General features: G+C 43.4%; 1 protein-coding gene across 5 annotated transcripts in view; it reads left to right on the top strand.

The window, feature by feature from the left end:
• The window catches only part of METTL24 (methyltransferase like 24), an 84,283-nt gene that overhangs the window by 36,890 nt on the left and 22,442 nt on the right, over nucleotides 1-24,951 (top strand). For all 5 annotated transcript variants that reach the window (XR_004692188.2, XM_035109063.2, XM_035109064.2 and 2 more), the window contains one exon: nucleotides 4,338-4,566. Coding sequence is in view for 4 of the 5 variants with exons in the window: in XM_035109063.2 (XP_034964954.1) it covers nucleotides 4,338-4,566 (229 nt within the window). In the remaining variant the exon portion in view is untranslated. The remainder of the gene's footprint in view (nucleotides 1-4,337; nucleotides 4,567-24,951) is intronic.

The raw sequence follows: 24,951 nt of genomic DNA, 5'->3' as shown, positions 1-24,951 counted from the left end.
GAACCTCTCTTGGAGAAGGCATACAGAGGAGGGCCTCAGGTGCTGATCTTCAAGCACAGGTAGATGCATGATGGGGGAACTTCAAATGAAGCAATCGTGAATAGCATGCTCTTCACACAATCTGCTAGAGTCTATCTTATGCTTATCTTGTTCAAGGATATATGTGTTAAAACACCCAAAAACCATTGCAAGATTAATTGGAAGAATGTGGGATGAAGTAGCCGACATTTTCAAAAAATAAAAAGTCATGCAAATGTATATTCAGAGGTATTTGCACCACTCAAGCACAGACTGGTGCATATCGATTTTGCAACAAGATGCCTATGGATAGGAGCAATTCAATTGACACTGTACTTTAAAAGGGGGGCGCAGGTGGCGCTGTGGGTTAAACCACAGAGCCTAGGGCTTGCTGATCAGAATGTTGGCGGTTCGAATCCCCGCGACAGGGTGAGCTCCTGTTGCTCAGTCCCAGCTCCTGCCAACGTAGCAGTTCGAAAGCACATCAAAGTGCAAGTAGATAAATAGGTACTGCTACAGCGGGAAGGTAAACGGCGTTTCCATGTGCTGCTCTGGTTCGCCAGAAGCAGCTTTGTCATGCTGGCCACATGACCTGGAAGCTGTACGCCAGCTCCCTCGGCCAATTAAACAAGATGAGCGCCGCAACCCCAGAGTTGGTCACAACTGGGCATGGGCGGCAGTTGCCCCCCCCCTAGAAGCAAAAGGCTGAGGGGCGCAGCGTGGCGGCCCCAGGCTTACGCTCCCCGCGCGGAGTTGCACCCGGGGAGCGGGAGCCTGGGGCCGCCTCCTCGGAACAGGTGGGAGGCGCAGGCCATGTACCCCCGCCCACATCCCCACTGTGGCCCCTCCCCTCCCGCCCCTTGCCCCGCCCCTTGCCCCCCTTATTTTGATCCTGGGTACGCCCCTGCAACTGGACCTTATGGTCAGGGGTCCCTTTACCTTTACTTTCAAAAAACTTTTGATGAAGTGGTTGATAGGGAACCAGAAATTGGGAGAGGGCAGTTACACTCATGTCCTGCTTAGGGGCTTCCCATAGGCATTTGGTTGGGCACTGTGAGAATAGGATGCTGGACTAGATAGGCCTTTACTCTGAGCCAACAGGTCTATTCTTACCTCCTTATGATTTCACATAGATTCTCTAGAAATAATTAAATGAAGTCAGTTTTAAATTTCATGTTGAATTTTGTCACCTTACTTCAAAGAACATTATTGCCTCTATCTATCTTCCATTAAGAATGCCTTCTGCTAACCTAAGAAAAGCAAGCACACAATGAGACCTTTGAAAAAATGTTTTGCTGCATAAATAAAATATTTAAAAAATGGAAACTAAACCAGTCCCTTCTGCTGGAATATATAAGCACTGAAGATTTTCCCCTAAAGCACAGAATGAAAATAAGAAACGAACTCTAGTAACGTTCAAATAAATTAAGTGTGCATGTGTGTGTTTGCAATTCTTGAGGAATTACATAGCAATCAATTCTAATTCCTTGTGACTCCAATCCAATTACAATCTTTCAGTTACATTGGCACTTAATTCTGCTCTTTGGTGTATGATTGCACAGAGAAGCAATCTTGTTCAGAATGAGACAAAATCTCCTTGAAATACACTTCTTATCTAATGAATTTCTATTTATGAAAGAGGAAATGAAGACCAGCTGGTTTCTTCCCAGAGGATGACTAGAGAGAGAACAAATGTTTTTGAGTATATAAAGGACAGCCCTCTGAAAAATCTGTATTGCATGAAACATTGAGAGGAATGAAGTTATTGTCTGTGCATTTTTGAGGACTGAGATGAAAAGCAGAAGTATTTCATATGAACATGATGGAGCAGAGCTCAAATCCTCTGGAGGCTGCCCATTTTAGATTATTTTCTAGCTACTCCATCCATTGGGAGGCATGTGACACTCTGTCATGTACAGAGGGCAATGTTACTAGCAGGCTGGGATATCGCAAAATGCATCCATGAATTTGAATGATCATTTTAAAATTGGTTTAGTATAAAAAACACTCTGTGAATTTATTAAAGAGATTAATGCTCCATCTGAAACAGTGTTTTGTTTTTTAAAAAACACCCACAGACTCACAAAAGGCTTTACCAGGTTTCAGCATTCTGAAGTGTTTAACTATGTACACGATAGTTAAGCATTTTTAAATGGATAATCAGCAATGAATGTTAGGCAGCTTTCACTTTACTTTTTCTTCTAGCTACAGAACACTCATGAGGCTGGATCCAGACTAAGGCTGCAATCCTAATCCCACTTTCTGGGAAGTAAACTCCATTCAATTCAACAAGACTTACTTCTGAGTAGACATGGTTAGGATTGTGGTGTTAGCTGAATGTAATCCCCGTTATGACTTGACTTAAACTCCATTAATTCCAGAGGAAGCTAGGTGGAACTAATGAACCCTAGGTGGAAACAGGATGCTCAGCTTTTCTTCTAGGTTCCTACCTGCCTCCGTTTCCAGAAATCAGAGCAGCATGAAAATCGGTGTGTGGCCCGCAGAAGAGCATTGTGGATGACTTTAAGCCATACTACATTTCTTATGTTATCATGCTATGTAGAGACTTACCAACCTGCAATAGTCAGTCACAGTTCAGCTTGTGTGTGGAAGGCCTTGCCCTGTGGTTTTTTAATGTGCTTAACACTATTGGTTTATGCTGAAGGAAATGTAGCCATGGGTCTTTGGTGCCATCTCTTGTTCCCTATTTTCCTACCTGAAATTGCCCCAGTTACTACTGGTTGCAAAGGTGCTTCTTTACTACAAACTGTTCTGAGGTCCGGTGGGATGGGGTGAGTGTGGAGTTAATGAGCAACTGGTTTTTAGACCTCAGTCTGAATTAGGAGTGTGAAACCAGATGGGCGCCCCACAGCTACTTTCCCCTCAAAATAAAGGTAGCAGCACTAAGCATGCTCTTTAAAAAAATTGTGATTAATATAATGTGACATTTAGCCCTGAGAATGCCCTGAGTTTAATTCATCTTGCAGTGTTTGGACAAACTCATACATGCTCCTTCACCCCTTGAGAGCAGAAGCATTAACTGGTGACAGGCATGTGCCAATGTGCCATTAACACTTGACATGTTACAGATCTATTTCACTGCATAGAAAATGGCTTTCAACTGAGTAAGTTGACAAGTTTAACTGACAGCCATTGAATGAAGTTACATCATGCAGTGCACATGCACATCCGAACTGGAGAAATTGGACCTAACCATAGTCTTTCATACCTTAGTTACATCCAGATTAGAGCATCTGCATGGGAAGGTTGCTTTGAAGAGGTTGGAAGCTTCAGCTGCTCCAGAATTCATCATACAGACTTCTGGGCAGATGTGTTCTGAGCACATCATTCTAGTTTTGTTTCAACTATGCTGTCTGCTAAGTTCCTTATGAGCCCAATTAAACATACCATATCCATTGGTCATATCCATTAAGGCCCAAAATAATTTGTAACAAGGGTTACTTAAGGTCCCCAAACTTGCATATGAACTTGCCTAGGTGCTTCAATCAACTATTGATACCCTGCTAACTGCCCCTTCCCCCCACTGTCTGAAGTGTAACATGCGGGTATGCAACAGCGCCTTTTTGAGTGTAGCGCCTAGATTGTGGAATGCCCTCTCTAGTCTAAACAAATCCTTGTATCTTCTACTTCACTGTTGGCTTTTCACTTTTCAAGAAACCTCTGGGGTGATTAGAATTAGGCTGACAAATCATGCAGTGACTGCTTTTCATTAATCTATTATTATTATTATTATTATTATTATTATTATTATTATTATTACTGTTTACATATTTTCTGAAAATTGTGGTATTGTAACCACAGAGCCTAGGGCTTGCCGATCAGAAGGTTGGCGGTTTGAATCCCCGCGATGGGGTGAGCTCCCGTTGCTCAGTCCCAGCTCCTGCCAACCTAGCAGTTTGAAAGCACGTCAAAGTGCAAGTAGATAAATAGGTACTGCTTCCAGCGGGAAGGTAAACGCCATTTCCGTGTGCTGCTCTGTTCGCCAGAAGTGGCTTAGTCATGCTGGCCACGTGACTCAAAAGCTGTATGCTGGCTCCCTCGGCCAGTAAAGTAAGATGAGTGCCGCAACCCCAGAGTCGTCCGCAACTGGACCTAATGGTCAGGGGTCCCTTTACCTTTACCTTTACCTTTAAGCTCTCTCTAGTGCTTCCGCACACCTACCAAGAATTAATGTTTTCTACCTTAATGTTAATTAATGTTTTCTTCAGGGATAGGTGTGCTAAAATGTTAATAGCAGCGATCCTTCAGATTTTGTTTTTATATGAAGTAACAATACCTCTTCTGTTTGCTTTGGGAAGACTGGGCAGTGACAACAACCAGTTTGAGATCAGCATGGCCAATAGTGGATGTGAGGTGCATCGCTTTGACCCCAGTATCAAACCGGCACATATTCAGAAAGGACAGCGCCTCTGGTACCATCGCCTTTCCATTGACTGGCGGGATCCAAATCCAATGATTGTGGCTCATAAGCTTCGTACCAACACCAAGAAGCTTGGCACTGTATTAAATGACTTTGGACACCACAAGGTAAGACTCCACTTTCTGTTCATATAACTTTATGTATTACTGGGAGCCTTCATTGTGTTCATGAAGCTTAGCTGTTAGAGCTTAAACTCCATTTATATATGCAACACAGAGAATGTCCATAATATCAGGATAGTCAGATGTTTAGATAATTCGGAATGTTTTTCTACATTGACATAGAACTACACTAACATGTATTTAGGTAGTCATGGTGTGAGTAATCAAGCTTCTACTGTGGATATTTGAGGATGGGAGGGACACAAATGGGGGAGGGAATTGTGATTTAAAATTAATAGTCAACCCCCCCCCAATTTTTAAATCACCCTCACTTCTTAAGATCATATTTTTCTCCCTTTCTGCCCCATCAGTAATGTACATCTTACAATACAGTTTCTGCAACTTTTATTCTTTACTGGCTCTGAAAATGTAGCAATGAGCAGAATTGTACAGTGATCCTAAGCGCAGAATTTAAAGAGATGGGAAAACATTTCCAGCTATAATTGGAGCAGAAGAGATTATAAAGGGATTGTTGATGTTCAGAGGGTCACCATTTTTCTCCCTGTTAGTGACACCAGTAGCAAAACATCATGGCTTGAAATGGAGTGCAGTTTTTTTAGAACTTTTTTTTAATGGACTTGCCTGACCTCCTTTTAGGGAACTGTGAAAGCAGTAGAAGCTTTCCACTAACTTTTTGCCAAGGCATACTTCAAAAAGTTCGTGACATTCTCAGCTAGCATACTTTCAAGTTACTGCTGCCCTTGAGAGTGTGCAGGGAATGAATTAGATTGCTAATATAGCTTGATGCCTGCAGGTAGTGCTGTATGCTTTTGGTTCCTTTTTAAGACATGGGCAGACTTGGCTGAAGACACCACCTCCAGGGCTTGCAGAGCAAGGCTGTAAAACATAAAGCATCATTGCAAAGTGCAATGTGCTATTTTCTGGGGAATTAACACTTCTGAAGTAGCTAAAAATAGAAAATGAACTCTTTTTTTTACCATTGAATGACATTATGAATCTGTCTTGGGACCAGATAATAGTTAACAACAGAGAAAAATAGTACCCTTTGGTAGCACTTACATTTGGTGGGTGGGTGTTCAAGTGGCTGCTGTTTGCTGATTTTGGAACTTTTGATTCTTCTTTTTTATTGTTATTATCATTTTTCATTGATACATGTATGTATTCTTGAGCTCTTTCAAAAAGGTAGGGTATAATTTATTTATAAGAGATGTTTAAAAAATGTCATTCTGGTTATTATTAGTAGTAGTATTTTATTTGTATCTCACCCATCTGACTGGGTTGCCCAAGCCACTCTGGGCAGCATTTCTGAATGCTCCTTTGTTTATAAGGGAATTTCTCGACACACCAAACTGTATCCATCTAAGTCATACTCTGAGTAGATCCACTGAAATCAATTGACTTAAATGAGTTGGTCCATTGATTTCATTCCAGTAGCACCTTAGAGACCAACTAAGTTTGTTATTGGTATGAGCTTTCGTGTGCATGCTGTTACTGAGTTGGAGTCATCCCATTTTGTTTGGTTGTGTCCTCTAATGCTGCATCTCATATCTGCTGCGATTCTAGCCATTCTTTTTGAAAATATACCTCTCTTGCAGGTATATTTAATTCTCCATTTGGACTGTAATATATTGTTGCTAAGAAATAATGCCAATGTCTCTCTCTCTTTTCAAACTACAATGGCTGGAGTTTGTAAAGACTGGGAAAGCCTCTAAAAAGAACCATACCTTATGTGGAACTTTAGCGGTCTCTATACTGGAGCATAGGGATAAACAATAGGAGAAGACTATCTACTTAAAACTCTAGTTTTGAGCAGCCAGAACTAGACAAGGGAGCAGGGCCAGCCTAAGGAATTTTGCTGCCTGAGGCAGACAAGATGACGCCTCCCCTCATTCCTTGCACAGAAGCCAGCCAGACTGGGAGTTTAATCTTACTTTGACACGGGCAGTGGGACAGCATCCTCCACTACGGTACATCTGAAGGCAGCAGGCTATCTTAGGGAGTGCAGGGCACACACAGCTCCATCCCGTCTCTGCCCCCTAGCATCTGCTGCTTGAGGTGACTCTCTCAATATGTCTCATGATGGGGCTGCCCCTGCAGGATGACAGAACAAGGGAGGTGGAAGTCAGCCAAGTGAACACTGCATCTTGTCCTGTAGAAGGCTTATATTCACACAGTGTGTTTTGTTGTTTTTTGTCTGGGGTGGTTACTTAGGGAGAATTAGAACCGTGATGCTTCTAATTAATGAGAATTTCTTGTTTACTGAATGAAACACAGTTTGTTTACACTGCTTTCTCTGTTCTTGAGAAAAGGCTAGGGGAATTAAGGTTGCGTTACATTGCTGGCTTGGGTATTGCAGAGAGACTCCCCAAAGCTGCTTTTCAATTAAAGAGTGCATCAGAGTAAATACTGACAGTACAATCCCAGACATGTCTACTAAGAAGTAAGTCCCACCGAGTTCAATAGGATTTCCTTCTTTGTAAGTGTTTATATAATTGCCGCCTGGGCTTATCATTTGCCTATATGTCTATCATGTTCCCCCTGAGAACAAATTGATGCCAGAACTTTCTAGCACATATTAATTAGAGGTCTCTTCTCCCTTGCACTCTTCGTTCACTGTCTTAGAGTAATTCCGGAAGGACCTTTCAGTGCCCTCTCCGCAGCTCTTTTTTGGGGAGGCGGAGGGATCACGGATGGCACCAGCATCTTTTTGAAAATTACTCCTTGCCTTTTCCTCCTTCCATTTTTCCACTAACATAAAAACATTGAGTTTTGGGGAAGATCCAATCCCAGGGCACAATCCAAACAATTCTTTCGGCTTCTTTGCATATTTACCATAGCAGTGTTGGTGGGTGTGCTTTGACATAGTAACATTCCTGGTGACTGTTCTGTTATCTAATGCCACATCTTTTTTTCCAATTGCTACAATCCAAACCATTCCCATTGAAATTAAAAATCAAATTTGGTTCCTGCATTAAAAAGAACATGTCTCATAAAACTGCTTGCATTATCCCTTAGTAAAGGTAAAGGGACCCCTGACCATTAGGTCCAGACCTCACGTTATTGGCCGAGGGAATCGGCGTACAGCCTCCAGGTCATATGGCCAGCATGACAAAGCCGCTTCTGGCGAACCAGAGCAGCACACGGAAACGGCGTTTACGGTAGCTTCCCGCTGTAGCGGTACTTTTTATCTACTTGCACTTTGACGTGCTTTCGAACTGCTAGGTTGGCAGGAGCAGGGACCGAGCAACGGGAGCTCACTCCGTCGCGGGGATTCGGACCGCCGACCTTCTGATCGGCAAGCCCTAGGCTCTGTGGTTTAACCCACAGCGCCACCCGCGTCCCTTATCCCTTAGCAGCTCCTGCGTAATTTTTCCACATCTGACCTCCACAACAGATCATGGGGAGCCATTCATGCAGATCTTTCTACCAATTTCTGATTCTTTCTAGAAATTGTATTTTCTCTCAGGGCTGCTTCTATGGCAGCTCTGTGAGTTTGCAATGAGTTGTCTCTTGAGTGTTCTTTTGGAAATATTTGTCTTCATATTCATGTGGCTGATACAACACAGAGCACCCCTACTACTTTGGAAGTTAAAGTGTGGCTGTGTTCATACAATCATACATCTGCTTATTAAACTGAAATGTGCATGAATATTTTGCCTCTGCACACCCGGCCATTCCCCCATGGAGTTTCTGATTAACCATAGTATTAGTTTCCTATTTTATCCAAATCAGGAAATTCATGATGTCAGCTTTGGAACAAGCAAATATATTACTGTAAACCATAGTTTAAAGTGAAGAAATTGATAAACTGTGGTTAATGAGAGACTTCCTTGTTTCATCATGATTCCCCCATGGAGTTTCTGATTAACCATAGTATTAGTTTCCTATTTTATCCAAATCAGGAAATTCATGATGTCAGCTTTGGAACAAGCAAATATATTACTGTAAACCATAGTTTAAAGTGAAGAAATTGATAAACTGTGGTTAATGAGAGACTTCCTTGTTTCATCATGATTCATGTAGAAGTGAAAAGCAACAGGACTCTCTCTGTCTGTCTGTCTCTCTGTGTGTGTGTCTGTGTGTGTGTAGGGGAGAAAGAGAGTGTGTGTGCAAAAGGATTGTACCTATCTTGGCTTAAACAGAACGATTGCCCAAGGCAGCTTTGTATGTTGGGTGTCCACGTTTCACTTGCACATCAGGCATTTCTTTCTGGCTTTAACTCACTATCTCCCTTCTCCTTCAGCCATGTGCCTGTGACTTGCATTCCTAATGATCCAGCAGAATCTAAACATCGTCAGTCATGGCAGCAATTTGCAACTTTGGAGGATGTTTCATTCTCCATAAATCTGTTCGTGCCCTTGGGCCAAGGCACTGGAGAAATAGCATGGGATCACAAAATAATGAAGATATATCTATCTGGAATCCCTCAACAATGATTTATTATCCTTTTAGGAAAGCCTCCCGCCCCATGGAATAATTTGAGGATCCACCTGCATTAGCCCTGCTATATGTATACATTGCTGGTGGCAGAACAGTTATTGTTGGGATAGGGCCAAATTATACAATGTGCTGAGTTTTAAATAGAAAACAAAATGCACTCATGGAGGGTGCTACTGAAGCACAAAATGTGCAGCAGAGAGGCTTCTTAACCCTTTCCCTTACTGCAGTGAAGCACCCCAAGCTTCTTTCACTTAGTTGACGGGTGGAGCGACACCTATCTTTCCTGCTATGGGTGAAAAACCCAGCTTGGAGGAATTTTAACAGAAAACTGGCGAAAGGAATGGGTTAAGACCCTCTTCCTCTGCAGCTCTGAGGCTTCTTTTTCCAAAAAAGCCATTGGGGCAGGGCAAGATCCCCTTATGGGAAAAGTGGGACATAGTTCTGCCAAGATAACAAACCCACCTAAACACCCAGTCTTTGTAGTGTCACTGCATCACAGAGGCAATTGCTATCATTTTATTTCGATGAATTATGTATGCTGTATGCAATCTTTAAGTTTCATCAAGCTCGTCCCACATTTGAACAGGTAAACAAGCCACAAAGTGGGTACCCTAGTAGGGAGGGAGCTGGTGGCACTGTGGTCTAAAACCACTGAGCCTCTTGGGCTTGCCGATCAGCGGTTTGAATGTGTGCGGCGGGGTGAGCTCCGGTTGCCTTGTCCCAGCTTTTGCCAACCCAGCAGTTCGAAAGCACACCAGTAAGATGAGAGCCTATTTTAATTGCTTCTTTGTGGTAGCTGCTGTTCTTGCTACAGCAAGTCACTGCTACTGTGAGCACATATGTATAAATAATCGTTTATGTACAACTTTTGTTGCAAGAAGAGAGAGAGTGGACACCCAGATGTCTGTACAATGATCTTCAACAGATCAATGCAAAGTGGCTGCTCTTCTAGGAAGGCCATATAGCAGATTGTGTGACACTCAGTATGCTAGATTCTGTGCCTAACACCAATTTCAGTGATTGAAAAATGCATATAGCCCTAAATCAGAGATACAAAATAAAAGCAATTATTATATTTTATGGGGTTGCCTTCTGGAAGTGGAAATCTCTTGAAGCTATGCAAAACCTTCAAGCAGAATTTATTGAGCTTTTTGAGTTCTTAGAGAAGGGAAGCGGGATTATCATGGAGCTTGAGGATAGATTTTAATTCATTCATATGTTTGCTCATATGTCTGTTATTTAATGCATTCCTATACCACTGTTTAGGCAAAAATTCAATAGCAGTAAAATCAGTATGACAGAAATGAAATAGATTTGTACTAAAGCCAGCACTTCGATGTTCCCATTGAAACTTAAACTGTTTTAATTTTAAAAGCCTGGGAGAACAAGAATGTATTTGCCTGGTGCAAAAAATATAGTATAGTTGGTGCCAGGCAAGCCTCTTTGGAGAGGGAATTCTACAAACAGGACACCACCACCAAGAAGGCCCTCCCTCCAATTTCCAGATGCCTTGTCTGAGATGATAGGAGACTCTGGGGGGCCTTGGAATATGAGCAGTTTGCTATGGGATTAGGCATTCCTTCTGGTACCTGTGAGAGTAGAAGCACCAGGAGATGGAGAAATATAACCACGACAAAATAAAAGGAATGTTCAGATATGGTTCTTCAACTTCTGACAGTCAGAAAACCTGTTCAACAATGCACTGGGTTTCTAAAATTACCCATATATCTTTAGTTATTTGTTATCTCCATAAAGCCTTATTTTAATGTGTTAAGTTTTACAAAGTCTTAATATTTAACATTGGGTTGAAATCAGGTTTGTAGGCAAAGGCATTTCTCTTCTCCCACTCTGCAACCTGCACACCTCACCCCCGCCCCAAGCAGATTTTTCAGGGCATGTGGGGGCTACAAGGAGAAGGAGAAAGAGAAGCATCACTGTGTGAAAGGATGTCTGCTTGCCTGACATTAGATTTCACCCTTAGGTTCCCAGTTAAAAGAAAGGAAAGCAGTCTTTGAGTCACAGTGGCTATTTTAAGGATAATTGGTGCTGGCTTCTTAACTAAAGGTGGCTTGTGTGACAAATCTGCTAACAGATGTCAGCTCTGTTTGGAAAAGTATGCCGAGATTTCAGGCTTAGTAAGCAAAAAAACTAACTTTTGGTTATTTTTAAATCTCCAACACCATTGCTGAAGAACTTAACTCTATGGTAGAGCGCATTAACAGCTCCAGTGCCATCCTGGACAAGGAGTTTTTCCTGCCCACTTTCTTATTTCCAGGCAGTTAATGCAAATCTTAAACAGCACAATTCCATACACATCTACTCAAAAGCAAATCCAATGGGGCTTACTTCCAGGTGTGTACAGATTTGCAACCTAAAGCACATACCCTTTGGTTTGAAGTGGAAACATCATTATTTTTTACCTCTTCTTATTTTATTGCACAAATCTAAGGTGACAGCTCAAATATGAATACAGTATTCTGTTTTGAAGACGTTTGCACCTCCTTCCTCAAATAGAAATATTTTATCTCTGTATTCACCATTATTATGCTTCCCTTCTGCGCTGCCACATCTCCAGAGATTAAACAGCTGCCATTTCTCCTTGCTCTACATTCCGAACTGTGAAGAAATGTACTACCGGTATTGATGCAGAGCTGACCCTGTCATTAGGCAAAGTGGGTCAACCACCTCAGGCAGTTGGTTTTGAGGTTTATGAAAGTGGAGCAGATTGTTAACTTACGGTACTTAATTATTAGTATATATTTGTCACAGAGCGTGCCGGTCAGTAAATTACACAGTTCAAAGTTGTAGTTAACTCTTTATTAGCAAAAAACATGATCTCCACAGACTGGGCTGAGTGTCAGGCTTCATTCCCTGTGGGTCTTACTCAATGAAATCAGTTGCCAATATTAAGGTCCCTGCCTCCCCACTGCGGTCTAAGTCTTCTCCTCTCCAGGGCTTTCCCCAAGCAATCTGAGACTGTGCCTGTGTGCAGCCAGTCTCACCTGCCCTTTTCATGCATCTCCTGGTTCTGGGAGATGGGGGGAGAGAAGCTTGTCCAGAGAGTGAAACACCCGTAACTTCACCAGCTTGACTCATCCCTGCCTCTTGACCTCCCTCCTCCCACCTGCTAGCTTCATCTTCTGTTTCTGAACTTCTCTGCCACAGACTCTCCCAGCTCATTAAGCCCTGTTACCCCTTCAGCTTTCAACACCTCCTCTTCCCAGTCTTCTCCCTCTGACAACTCATCGTCATCCCACCACCACTCCTCGGGCTCTGAGCCTCCTTCCCTTGGTGGCTCCCCAGCTGGTTCCTCCCACCAGTCCTCTGTGTCTAACCAATCCACGACAATATTTTACTGCCAGGAAAAGAGGAGAGGTGCTTGTGGGATTTTCTGCCTCAGGTCTCCAAATAACCAAATGGGCTTGGTTGGGAGAAAGGTGCTATTTGCTGCTTCACCACAGGCTGCAAAACGTTGTGGGCTGGCCCAGATTATGTCATAGTTCACTGCATTGAGTCTGCTGCCTTTGAAAATAGCACTCCAATCATCTATTTCTGCCCTGGAGAAAAGAACTAGGTCACCCTCAATCCCAAAGTATCCTGGCAGTGTCCCTTTTATCAACTCAGGGGAGACCTTATGGTTGGATCATAATAGCAATAAATTAGAACTGAGCAACCGCCGGTCAAGTACAAATCACATGGCAACAGAGTGGTAAACTGTCTGTGTCATGAAATTTTTGTGCCACTTCTGGTGGTAGCTATGCAAACTATTGAAATAATTGTGCAGATGGGGGGGAAATTGTGCATGTTAGTTACTTCTAGCATTTAGACCAGGCTTGGAGAGCTTTTTTAAGCTAGGGGCAACATTTCCTCTAGGCAGCCTTATGGGGCTTCCACATGCCAGTGGGGCCAGAGGCAAAATATGTTGCCAAGCAACAGATGTGTGACAGTAGCTCTAACCTCTGTACAGTAGGCTAAATTCCAGCCATGCAAAGGTCAGAGGTTTCTAAACACACACACACACACACACACACACACACACACACACACACTTATATCCACCCTAGGCAAGGAAAACATAGCAGGGCTGGTGGGAGATGTAGCCTGGGTACATTCTCTGTGGCCAGAAGGAGAGAGCAATGACTATATTCAGCCCTTGATCCTGAGGTTTTTTTGACGGGTTTTGCCCCTAATTTAGGCAGTGTAGAACATGTGCCTGAAGAAAAGCTATTCTTAATTTTCAAAGCAGTGAACTAAGGGTACTTCTTTCTATTTATGGTTCTGCAGCATTGCCCAATAAGTAAAACGGTGAGAAATAATGAGGAGTTTTTGCCTCCAGCTTTATCAGAAGGCATACTGTAGTTTTGGGGAAGCAATATCACACTTTTCTTACTTTGCACATGAATTGAAATCGAAGATCCTATCTTTTAGTGCTTCTTCCCAACTTTTCCCTTCATCCACGAAGGGATTCATGTAAAAAGTGTTCTACCGGGTGGCAAAGTCTGTGTGGATTGTGAATTCAAATGTCACCTTTTTTTTGTTTGCATCCCTGTGTGTTGGAAAATCATAATGTCAGCACTGGCCCTGTCTGCTGTGCCTCCTAACAATGGAATGAAGAAAGCCCCCAGGATCAAAAGTCAGGCTAATGGCAGTGAGGCTCAAAGACATGGCTGCCCATAGTGACAAAAAAAGCAAAACGTACCCCCCACTCCTTGATCTCTCAAAAATTTCCAGGACTTCTAACAAAGGACAATAACCTCATTTTTATATGCTGACATAGTAAGAGCAAGAAATAAAAACACACCAGCAGGTGGGTTTTTTTAGGGCTGTGGAATTTGCAACATATACACCATATACCTTTCGTAATGGGTCCTCCACTGGTTTCATCGAGGAATCTGATACTGTATGCCAGCACAAATAAATTAACTTGTGGCTCAGATCTGTTGGTTGAAATGAGTGGGAAGCATGCAAGAGATCCAAGTGTGCAATTGTAGGTCTTTGGATTAGAGTGTGTGTTAGTGATGCAGTGGGAACTTCCTTGTTTATGAGCACTTAATAAAAAAACCTCAATTTTCTTATAACTGGTTAAAACACTTGGGGCTTATCCACACTTATTTTGCTCTGCTGCTTCTCGTACAGGTCAGTGCTTTAAAGCTCCTTGTTTTAGTGCCCCACCCCTTTTTTTTGCTCCAGAGCTTCCCCCGCGAACACTTGCTCTTTAAAGCTGTTTGGATTTTTTTGTGGACTGTGCCTGGAAAGCGCAGAGGGAAGGTAGGTGTGGATAAGCCCTTGGCTAGGAATCCTAGGGCTCCTTCTGATTGGCTTATACCTGGTCTTTATCGAGCATTGGTTCTGATTTGTTTGTGAGGACTTTTTAGGACAATGAGCGTTCATTCTGATTTGTTTTTCCTGTGCTTAACGTACATTTATTCGATTATTCTACACTTCTCAATGCATTTTCCCATCACTTTCCTAACCACAAAAAACCCCTCTTTCTGTGGATTTGTTGCACTGGGGTAAAGAACCCACTTTAATTGTGAAAACTTAAATTTTCTCTTATGCACTTGAATCCCTCCCGCAAAATTTGAACAGTCTGAAGGTGCCCCTACCCTGACAGAGGCAGATGTACATCAGCAGGATGAAATCAAACACTAAAGAATGTTAGATCTGGGGCAGATTTTGTGCTTTCTAATAGAAAAGCACCGTAACATGTTATCTCCAGGTTGACTTTGAAATCTGTCTATTTTATGAAAGCACAGTACAGTACAGTAAAATATGAAGGTCATACTTTCTTACTGCTGTATCAGAACGTTTCTTAAAAGAAAAGGGGAATTGGCAGCAAGTTGGATTGCTGTAGCCAGCAGGTGTACTTACTGAAAAGTTTGACAAGTGGAAAAATGCCTATGGTGTCCGAACAGAAATGGAAGATGGGAAACGGCAGGAACAGAAAGGGGAAAGGGCTTGTTAATGTAGGGTCTTCCTTTTAAAATCATGGGGAAATAGCTAGTGATAAAATCGAAAGCTCTTTTAAAAACCATCATGTTAAGGTGATAAATCCTAAACTATTAGAGCATGTGATCCAACAAGAAACATCTGTCTTCACTTCTTTAATTGAATTATAGGCTCATGCAAGATTGATGGTGCATGATACAAATTAAGTTCCCCTGGGATCATGCTTACACAATCAGGACCGAGTTGAACCTTGGTGGAAGCCCAGGAATGCCATTATTATTTCTACAACTTAATTATGTGCATTGACCATTACCATGTGTGAGCCTTCTTTCCAATGATATGTCAACACACAAGCGAATGCTGTTTCTATGGCAAACTGTTATGATTCACTGGTAGCCAGGTTGATGCAGGTGTTTCCATTTAATATTTTAGAACAAAGCTCATTTGTGGCTTCTTGACCTTCACCAGTTAAACCTGCATCATTGAGGTGTGGGGAGTCATTGCTTATAGAATAAGATAAATTCAGTGGACAAATGGTCAAATGGTCCTTTAAAGAAAAGGAACTTCACTGTTGTGTTGAAAACTGTCAGGTTTGTTTCCCATTCATAAATGTGTTTTAATGATACTGTAACAGTAATGCTGAAGCTAAGGGCTACATTTCTCAACAGCCTCATTGACTATGACCTAGAAAAAGCAGCTATCCTTCCTCTGGGAGATGAAGGAAGGAGTCAGGCTAGAAAATGAGGAGCGGTGGTGGTGGAACACAGGAAGATGACTACTGTCTGGGAGCATTCTGCAAATGCTGGTAAAGCATTAGCCCTATACAGTATTAAGATGTTTGAAATCTGCATATTTTCCAGGGGTGGGTGGGTCAGGCAATTTTGGTCCATGTCAATTTCACAAGTGATAATTCCCAAGTCTGTTCAGTCATCACATTTACCTGTGAATTTTTTTTAACCTGCAAGGAAATTTGTTCTTAATTGCACCACTAAGTATATATATATACATAAATATTTTACCTCAACATACACATTTCTTGGCATCTTTTTAATCTTAAAATGTGAATTTTAAAATACATTTTGGTACTTTTTTTTTTATAAAAAAGCCAAGAACGGTATCACAAAATTCAGAGAAGTGCAAAATCAGTGCAATGATTTTAGAGCACCATGGGCAGAATTTAGAAGCTAGAGGAGGCCAGTAGAGAAGTCAGGGGAAAGAAGGCTGAGGTGATGGGCATTAGCTGCAAGTTTCAGGAGCTTAGAGGCAAAGAGTAAAATGGAACCAGGCAGCTTAGAGGCAAAGAGTAAAATGGAACCAGGCAGATGTTGAAGAGGAGGCAAGGATGACTGAATGGGGAGATTGATGGCATATTGGAGTGTGGTAGGAGAGCAGCCTGAAAATAATTATGCGGTGGTAAGGAGTAGTGGCAGACTTTGGTCTTTGAAATTTCAGCAGCGATTGGGCTGCATCCAGCCCCCGGGCCTTAGGTGGTCTACCCCTGGGCTAGTGAGAACATCAAGGCAGTTAACTTGTCAAATCAGACAGAAGGAAAGAAGAAAGTTGCAGAAGGGCTTTGAGAGAAAGAGTTCAGAACAGACAGCTTCATTTTTAACACTAAAGGAGGAGTAAAATATTAAATGGAGACTATCTAAAAATAGCAGCCTATTTTAATTATCATGCATGACTATTATTTTACAGTTCAACCCAGACCCCTTGGGTGTTCTCACAAGTGATGCTGAAAATGCCGCGGTCTGGGATGTGTTATTTGTACATGTTGCTAATGTGAGAAAGGAAAATGGCTGTTTTAAGATTTAGTGAACAGTCTAATAGATGTCTCTTTTTCTTTCTTCATTCCATTTGCAGAGCTGGAAAAGTGGGAGCACTTAGGTAGGCCTCACTTGTGAAAACAGCTTTCGAATTCAAATCTGGATTATTATTTTTAGGAGCTTGCTTTTATCTGTGATTATCTTCTGAATACTAGTGAAGGCTGGCAGAAAGTTAGAGGCTATGAATCTCCGGAGAGCCTAGGCATGAATTTCAGCGGAGAGATGTTAATTTAAAGGAAGAGGTTAAACTGAGTGGAAGGGAGATCCTGGGAAGTAGTAACTGAATCGGATATTTGTTACTCCCCTGTAACATGTCCTGGCATGCTATGGTCCATGGGGTCACGAAGAGTCGGACACGAATAAATGACTAAACAACAACAACAACAACAACAACAACATATCCTAGCAATGAAGGCTTTTGGTGTGATGTTCCTGTGGTACTGTTGTGATTCTTCCTTGTGTTCTTTCTCACTTCTGTATCTGGCTCAAGTCTTTGATAGGTTACAGCAGGCAGTCCTTAGGTTGTTCTTTTTGCAAGGGAACCATGGGATGTAAGATACTCCCCCTTCAAAGGAAAATAAGCATTTTGTAATCAATCAAAGCAATTCATGTGTGTTTTGCAAGAGGCATAATAACCTGGTTTGAGGCGGGACCTCCTGGATAGGGACATAAATCCTGGGGATGATAAATCCTGAGCTCTAGGAGTAACCTATTTCTGGACAATGAGCAGTGGTGGTGAGGTTGCCCTCCCAAAACCTAATGCGGAAATGGTGTGAGTGGTAGCTAGGTGAAGAATCTGTTCCCTTCCTGCTCATCTCCTGCCATGGATCATTAACCAGGGTGACCAAGGCCCTTTCAGTGCCAAAAATCATGCTAAAAGGCAGATTGAAGCAGATATTGATCATAAGTATCATCCAGAAATACCTGGAGTGGCTCGGCAGCAGTTGGAGAGGCGGTTGGAGGATGGATGGCAGCTAAGAGATTGAGGTTGAATCCTGACAAGACAGAAGTACTGTTTGTGGGGGGCAGGTGTGGAGGACTCCCTGGTCCTGAATGGGACCTCCCTGCCCCTGAAGGACCAGGTGCGCAGCCTGGGAGTCATTTTGGACTCACAGCTGTCCATGGAGGCGCAGGTCAATTCTGTGTCCAGGGCAGCTGTTTATCAGCTCCATCTGGTACGCAGGCTGAGACCCTATCTGCCCGCAGACTGTCTCGCCAGAGTGGTGCATGCTCTAGTTATCTCTCGCTTGGACTACCTTTGAAGGTGACCCGGAAACTACAACTAATCCAGAATGCGGCAGCTAGACTGGTGACTGGGAGCGGCCGCTGAGACCACATAACACCGGTCCTGAAAGACCTACATTGGCTGCCAGTACGTTTCCGAGCACAATTCAAAGTGTTGGTGCTGACCTTTAAAGCCCTAAACGCCCTCGGTCCAGTATACCTGAAGGAGCGTCTCCTCCCCCATTGTTCTGCCCGGACAGAACTATCCAGTGCCGAGGGCCTTCTGGCGGTTCCCTCGCTATGAGAAGCGAAGTTGCAGGGAACCAGGCAGAGGGCCTTCTCGGTAGTGGCACCCACCCTGTGGAATGCCCTCCCACCAGAGGTCAAAGAGAATAACAATTACCAGACCTTTAGAAGGCATCTCAAGGCAGCCCTGTTTAGGGAAGCTTTTAATGTTTGATGGATTTCTGTATTTTAATATTTTGTTGGAAGCCGCCCAGAGTGGCTGGGGGAGACCGGCCAGATGGGCGGGGTATAAATAATAAATTATTATTATTATTATTATTATTATTATTATTATTATTATTATTATTATATTGATATATTGACTTGCCTAAGGCTTCTTAGAGACGCAGGTGGCGCTGTGGCCTAACCCACAGAGCCTAGGGCTTGCTGATCGGAAGGTCGGCAGTTCGAATTCCCGCGACGGGGTGAGCTCCCGTTGCTCGGTCACTGCTCCTGCCCACCTAGCAGTTCGAAAGAATGTCAAGTGCAAGTAGATAAATAGGTACCGCTCCAGTGGGAAGGTAAATGGCGTTTCCGTGCTCTGCCCTGGTTTGCCAGAAGCAGCTTAGTCATGTTGGCCACATGACCCAGAAACGGTATGCCGGCTCCACCGGCCAATAAAGCGAGATGAGCGCGCAACCCCCGAGTCGTCTGCGACTGGACCTAACAGTCAGGGGTCCCTTTACCTTTTAAAGGCTTCTTAAATGCTTTGCTTGTTTGAGCAGAGATTTGAATTGGTTACTTTGTGGCTCATGCTCTTAACTACCATGGGTCTCCAAATGTTGCATCCAGCTAGGGTTGCACTTTCTACAGGTCATTAGGAAGATGGGATTTGTTTTTGTTTTTTAAAAAATTGGGCAAGAAGAAGTGAAAGAAGCTGCTTGGTGTTGACTGACTCAGAATAGGCTTTTTGAAAGATGGCAGTTTTAGGGCACGGCCCAATACTGCCGGGTTACTAGTTTTCTCTGCCTGTCTGTGCATTCTTGCTTCTGTCCAATTCCTGCTATATTCTGTTCAGCTGTAAATAAATAAAGAGACCATATCAATTTTCTAGCACCCTCTCCTCCCAAAGAAGATAATCCTGGTAACAGCTGCCATGAACTCCTCTTTGCATGCTAAAGGGAGTATGGGAAAGAATTAAATACAGCAGTTATAGTTATAACGCTGAACAATCAAGCACAATTATTGCACACATTTCAATTGCTATTTGTGAATTGGTGGGAGGATGGTTAGCCTGCATGATGCCCAGTACCATCCCTGGTATAACAAAAGAAGTTGCTCTCTGCCAGAGGGCAAACGGATGGGCCCTCTCCCTCACCTGGCTAGTGTATTTGGAAAACAAAGGCAGAGTGAGCTGAGTGGAGAGCTAGAAGTGGGCAGAAGCTGGGAGAGAGGCATGATTGATCTTTGCTAGAATCCAAGCCTGTGACTGGGGGAAGGAAGACCTTTGGGGATGTTAATGCTATGAGCTCCTGCATCTTAGTCTCAGGTTGTATGTATTATAATAAACCATATATTGAAAAAACACCACAGTCTCTGCTGTCTCACATTCTGTGGAAGCCTCTGGAAGCTTGCAACACACAGAGGTTGGGGTGATATGTGACATATTGTAATGTTTCTGCTTTTTCAAATATTTGCTTTGTGTTAAAAGGTAAAGGTAAAGGGACCCCTGACCATTAGGTCCAGTCGTGACCGACTCTGGGGTTGCGCGCTCATCTCACATTATTGGCCGAGGGAGCCGGCGTATAGCTTCCAGGTCATGTGGCCAGCATGACAAAGCCGCTTCTGGCGAACCAGAGCAGCACATGGAAACGCCGTTTACCTTCCCGCTGTAGCGGTTCCTATTTATCTACTTGCATTTTGACGTGCTTTCGAACTGCTAGGTTGGCAGGAGCTGGGACTGAGCAACGGGAGCTCACCCCGTCACAGGGATTCGAACCGCCGACCTTCTGATCAGCAAGCCCTAGGCTCAGTGGTTTAACCACAGCGCCACCTGGTTAGAAATACATAAAACCTCTCTTTCTAATCGGCTGCAGGTATAATTTCAATTGCATTGTAACATGCTTTTACATTAAGAGAGAGAGGCTGCTGATTGAGCTTGGTTACATATTGGAAACTCGCCGCATAGCTTAAAACCAGAACAGTGTAAACAAGTTGCAAATATTTGTTCTTCTGTCAAAAAGGAGCAACAGAGGCTCACTGTTGTAAATCATGAATTATTTTATGTAAACATCCGGTATGCTAGGGAATCCAGCTGTGTCTGGGCCTGTGGCAGTTCACATCAAAACTGCAGATAAGATGGGATTTTTCTTCTGCACTACAGATGTCTTTCCAAGTAAACATGCATAGGATTCCACTCTGAGTCCTACTAACCTCAGTGAGAGAATTAAACATAACCTCAACTTTTGATGCCTACCTTTGGGACTGGGTTGTGCTTATTGTTAGCAGAATCTTCTCCTCCAGTCCACAAGTTCATCTTTAGCAAATCCGCACCGTATGTTTAAAGCATAGCCAATGTTCATTTAAAGCACATCACTTCCCCTAAGGAATCCTAGGTACTGTTGTTTGAGAAGGGCGCTGGGAATTGCAACTTTGTGAGGGGAAACTATGGTCCTCAGGATTCTTTGGGAGAAGTCCAGTGCTTTAAATGTGCATTGGCCATGCTTTAAATGTATTGTGTGAATTGGGGGTGGGGGGGAGCAACTCATTTTATTGATGGTTGATAGCAGAAGAGATTAAGTTAAGGTGCTTTTTGAAGAAGAAGAAGAAGAAGAAGAAGAAGAAGAAGAAGAAGAAGAAGAAGAAGAAGAAGAAGAAGAAGAAGAAGAAGAAGAAGAAGAAGAAGAAGAAGAAAGAAGCCACCACTTTAAGGCTTTTGTAGTGTGTGAGTTTTAGTTTGTGCAGCAGAGTATGAATTGCCTGCCTTTAGTGCAATATTTTTCATACAAAAATATAAATATAAATAAGAGAACCTCAGCCATTACTACAAAAGCTTGTCTAGTCCACAGGGATTCTACATTCTATTCTATAGTAACTGTTGCATTTTACTACCACAGGAAAGCCTCTGAAATCTGAATTTAAGAACAGGGGAAGTTTTCAAGGGGTCAAGCTATCAACTTGGAAGGCTTTAAAAGGAGATTAGGCAAATTCATGGTGGATAAGGCTGTCAGCGGCTACTCACCCAATGGCTCTGTTCTACCTTCACTGTTGGAGCAATACAGTATAGAGTTGCTAGAAACCAAAGATGGGGACAGTGTTGTTGCCCTAAGGTCCTGCTTGTGGGCTTTCCATTGGCTTCTGGGTGGCCACTGTGAGAAGAGGATGCTAGACAAAATGCAATACCGGCCTCAAGGGCCTGATCCAGCAGGCTGTTCTTATTCTTAGGTAGAGCCTGAGGACTAAATGCATGAAGGAAAAACCTGTCAATGGCTGTTAACTATTTGAGCTAATTAGAACACTACACCTTTACTTACACAATGCTGGGGACAAACAATAGCAAAGGCTGCGGCCTCATGCTCTGCTTGTAGGTTTCCCAGAAGCATCTATCTGGTCACTCTTGGAAAGAATACTACACCACTGGTGGACGGAGGCGGGGGCAGCCCACCCCGGGTACCATCCTCGGGGGGGGGGGGACATTGTGGTCGCCCCCAGGGCGCTCGGCATGCACCCCTAGGATCTTCGCCACTCACCGCACATGCCCCGGGACAAGCACTGCTTGCTGCGCACCCCCGACACGTGCCACGCCCCCACGGGCAGCGTGTCGCACCCCCTGGGACGCACACCACGCCCGCTGGAACGTGCGCCAGCCATGCCCCTGGATATATGCCGCTCCCGGTGCCAGAGCAGGTAGCTCCGCCACTGTACTAGACTAGGGATGACCCCCTTTGGATGATCTAACAGGGCTATTTTTATGTTCTTTTTGTATTCAGGTTTTGTTGGCAAGAAACTTGCTCCCAGATCAGTCCAGGAAAATCCACAATTCAGGATAGTACAAACAGGAATGTCTCAGGCTTTAAAGCCATTCTTCATAATAGCTTTTATGGGTGTGTCAGCAGGCCCTAAACACCCTAATAGCAGAAGTTATTGAATGATAATAGACCTTTGCTCCCAGAGTTAAGCTCTGGGTAGCCTTGGTCCGTGTTTTACTCTTGTGTGTGTGTGTGTGCATTGAAAGCCAGTAGAAGTCCTTGTATATTGGCAACCTGACCCATGGATAGGTTTTCCATCCTGTGTTGGAGATTCATTCCCCATGTCTGCAGTCATGGGATCGTTGTCTATCACATCACAGTGTATGTTTTGATTCTACAGAGTGAGATGTGACGGAGACAGGATGTTTGTGTTACTGTGTTCTGTGAAATGGGATTATTGTCCTTCTTTCTTTTTGCTGTCTGATCCTAGAGAGAGAGGGAGCCATGTTGCAGTGCTCCGTGTGTGTTTATATGTAAATAAAAGTAGATTAGCCAAAATGCTGAGTTGCTGAGTTCTGTTAAGCAACAGCGCAAACTCTGCGGATTCGTTAAGTGTGCTGATGTTTCTTGGCATCAGTCGCTGTGATGTTTGGGCTGGAGAAAGCTTTTGAAGCTCTCGAACGATTGACCAGGAGAGAGAGAACATGCCAGTCGGGCATGTGTCTTTACCAAGGTCCTACTCGTGTGTAGGAGATCCTAACATCCTGCTGTTATATGAAGCAGGCTTGTGGTGCTCTGTGTTTGTTGTGCTGCTCATCCAGTCCTTGTGCGTATCTCTTCATTGAGGTACTAATATCCCAGGAACAGAATCCTAAACAAATCCTACAAGAGCAAAACACCAAATGCTCCCTATGCCAAGAATAGGTCATGGTGATGGAACAGCTGTTATGGGGTGAACTCTTCCTGAGTAGCCCAAATAAGAAGGGAAATCGTCACAAGCCACTCCTTTATTTGCATATGGCTTAAATATGTAAATATACAATGTGGTAAAATTGTCATCCATGCAAAGTATAGGAACTAGGAAAATTATTTACTCCCTTCTATCCCAAACAGAAAAGATTACAGTGCTTAACTTTGACACCATGGCTATGTAACCTAAATCTCTTTGGACCCAAGCACTGCAGATATGATCTCTTGTTATGTGCAGAGATGCAGGAAACCTGATGTGTGGTAAATTGGGATATCTTGCTTTCTCTAGTGGCTTTTTATCACATGCTGTGATAACGCCAGCAAATAGCTTCTCTCAGGTACTTACTCTCAACTGATTGTTCTCTGTAGGGAACTTTAAATGGCACTCAGGTCAATGCCAGATATATCAGAAATCCCATTACAGTATCCTTGTTGCAGATATTAAGGCCTCCTTGGCCCTGACTATTGTAGCGAAAGCCTGAGAGTTCATTCCCTCCCTCTCTCCTGGGAACAGGAACAGCTCCTGTCTCTAACCATTTGGTCTGCTGTCCCCAGCCCTTCCTTTTCCTCTGACTTTGAGAGAAGGGCAGTCCTCAAGGCTGTGAGTGATTCATATTGGTTAGGGAGATTTGGGAGCATCCAGCCCACACCTCTCTCCCTCTATGAAGGAGGGCAGCTAGCTTTCCCGCAGTTCTCCCTAGACATGAGAACAGCATGGGCCCAGAGATCTAGGCGCCATGAAGAGAAGACTGTCTTGTGAGCAGTCACAACAGCACATGATTAAACCCCAACAACCAGTTTTAAGAGAAAGGGGTTTAAGGGAACAAAAAGGGGAAAGGCAGAATACTGCATGAAAGGAAGTAGAAAGCTCTTCACACATTTCATGCTAAGTATGCTACAGCTTGAGGCCTCAGATTAAGAGGGGGCTCTAAATGCTTGCTTCTTTCTTTCTAAATTTTATGATATGTGCATAACACACAGGGTGCATGCCTCTTCTGCTTCGTTAAGTGCTAAACTACCGGTATGTGTGTAACTGATGTTCCTGAGCATAAAAAGTTTTCATATATGCTAAGTAAGTATTCAGAAGGTCCTTTCATTTGCTGTAAAGGTATTTCATGTGCTATGGGATCTCTAAAAGTTGACTAGGGTTACAGTCTCAGCATGTCTTCAGCTGGCCCTGATTCCAAGTCTACTCTATCCTAAGTAGTTACTCACAAACATAGGCCCCTGAGTTGATTGAATGGATGGTGAATATTGGCCGCATTCCATTGTTAAGGGTTCCTTGTCTGGGTGGGCTCTGATTGACAGGTGGCTCTGAGCAAGCCAGTCTGATGAGTGGCACATAGCCAGGAAAGGTACTGTTACCACCTTTGGGGATGCGGCTATCACAGCGTTAATGACTGTCAAGAGTTGCCCAACTTCCCTGCCAGACAGCAAGCTTTGCACAGCTTGTGCACTGAGACTTGGCAGGAGCTTCCACGGTCTGCCTGCCTCTCTAGGGAATGGAAGCTGAGGGAATTGTAAAGCTTTTTATTTTTTTAAGACAGGCTGGGACTGTGCAACAACAATGTTTAAGCAGAGGTTTGACAGGCATATGTCAAGAATGCTTTGATGGTGTTTCCTGCTTGGCAGGGGGTTGGACTGGATGGCCCTTGTGGTCTCTTCCAACTCTATGATTCTATGAATGAGTCCAGTTGGCATGTTCCGTTCCGTACTTCTACAAGTGCACTCATGGTATGTTTTTTGGTCATATAAAAAAACAAACCAGA

The sequence above is a fragment of the Zootoca vivipara genome, chromosome 3 (assembly GCF_963506605.1).
Source record: "Zootoca vivipara chromosome 3, rZooViv1.1, whole genome shotgun sequence".
Classification (NCBI taxonomy): domain Eukaryota; kingdom Metazoa; phylum Chordata; class Lepidosauria; order Squamata; family Lacertidae; genus Zootoca; species Zootoca vivipara.
Note: the sequence above shows the minus strand (reverse complement) of the source record. Positions and strands in the feature narration are given on the sequence as shown.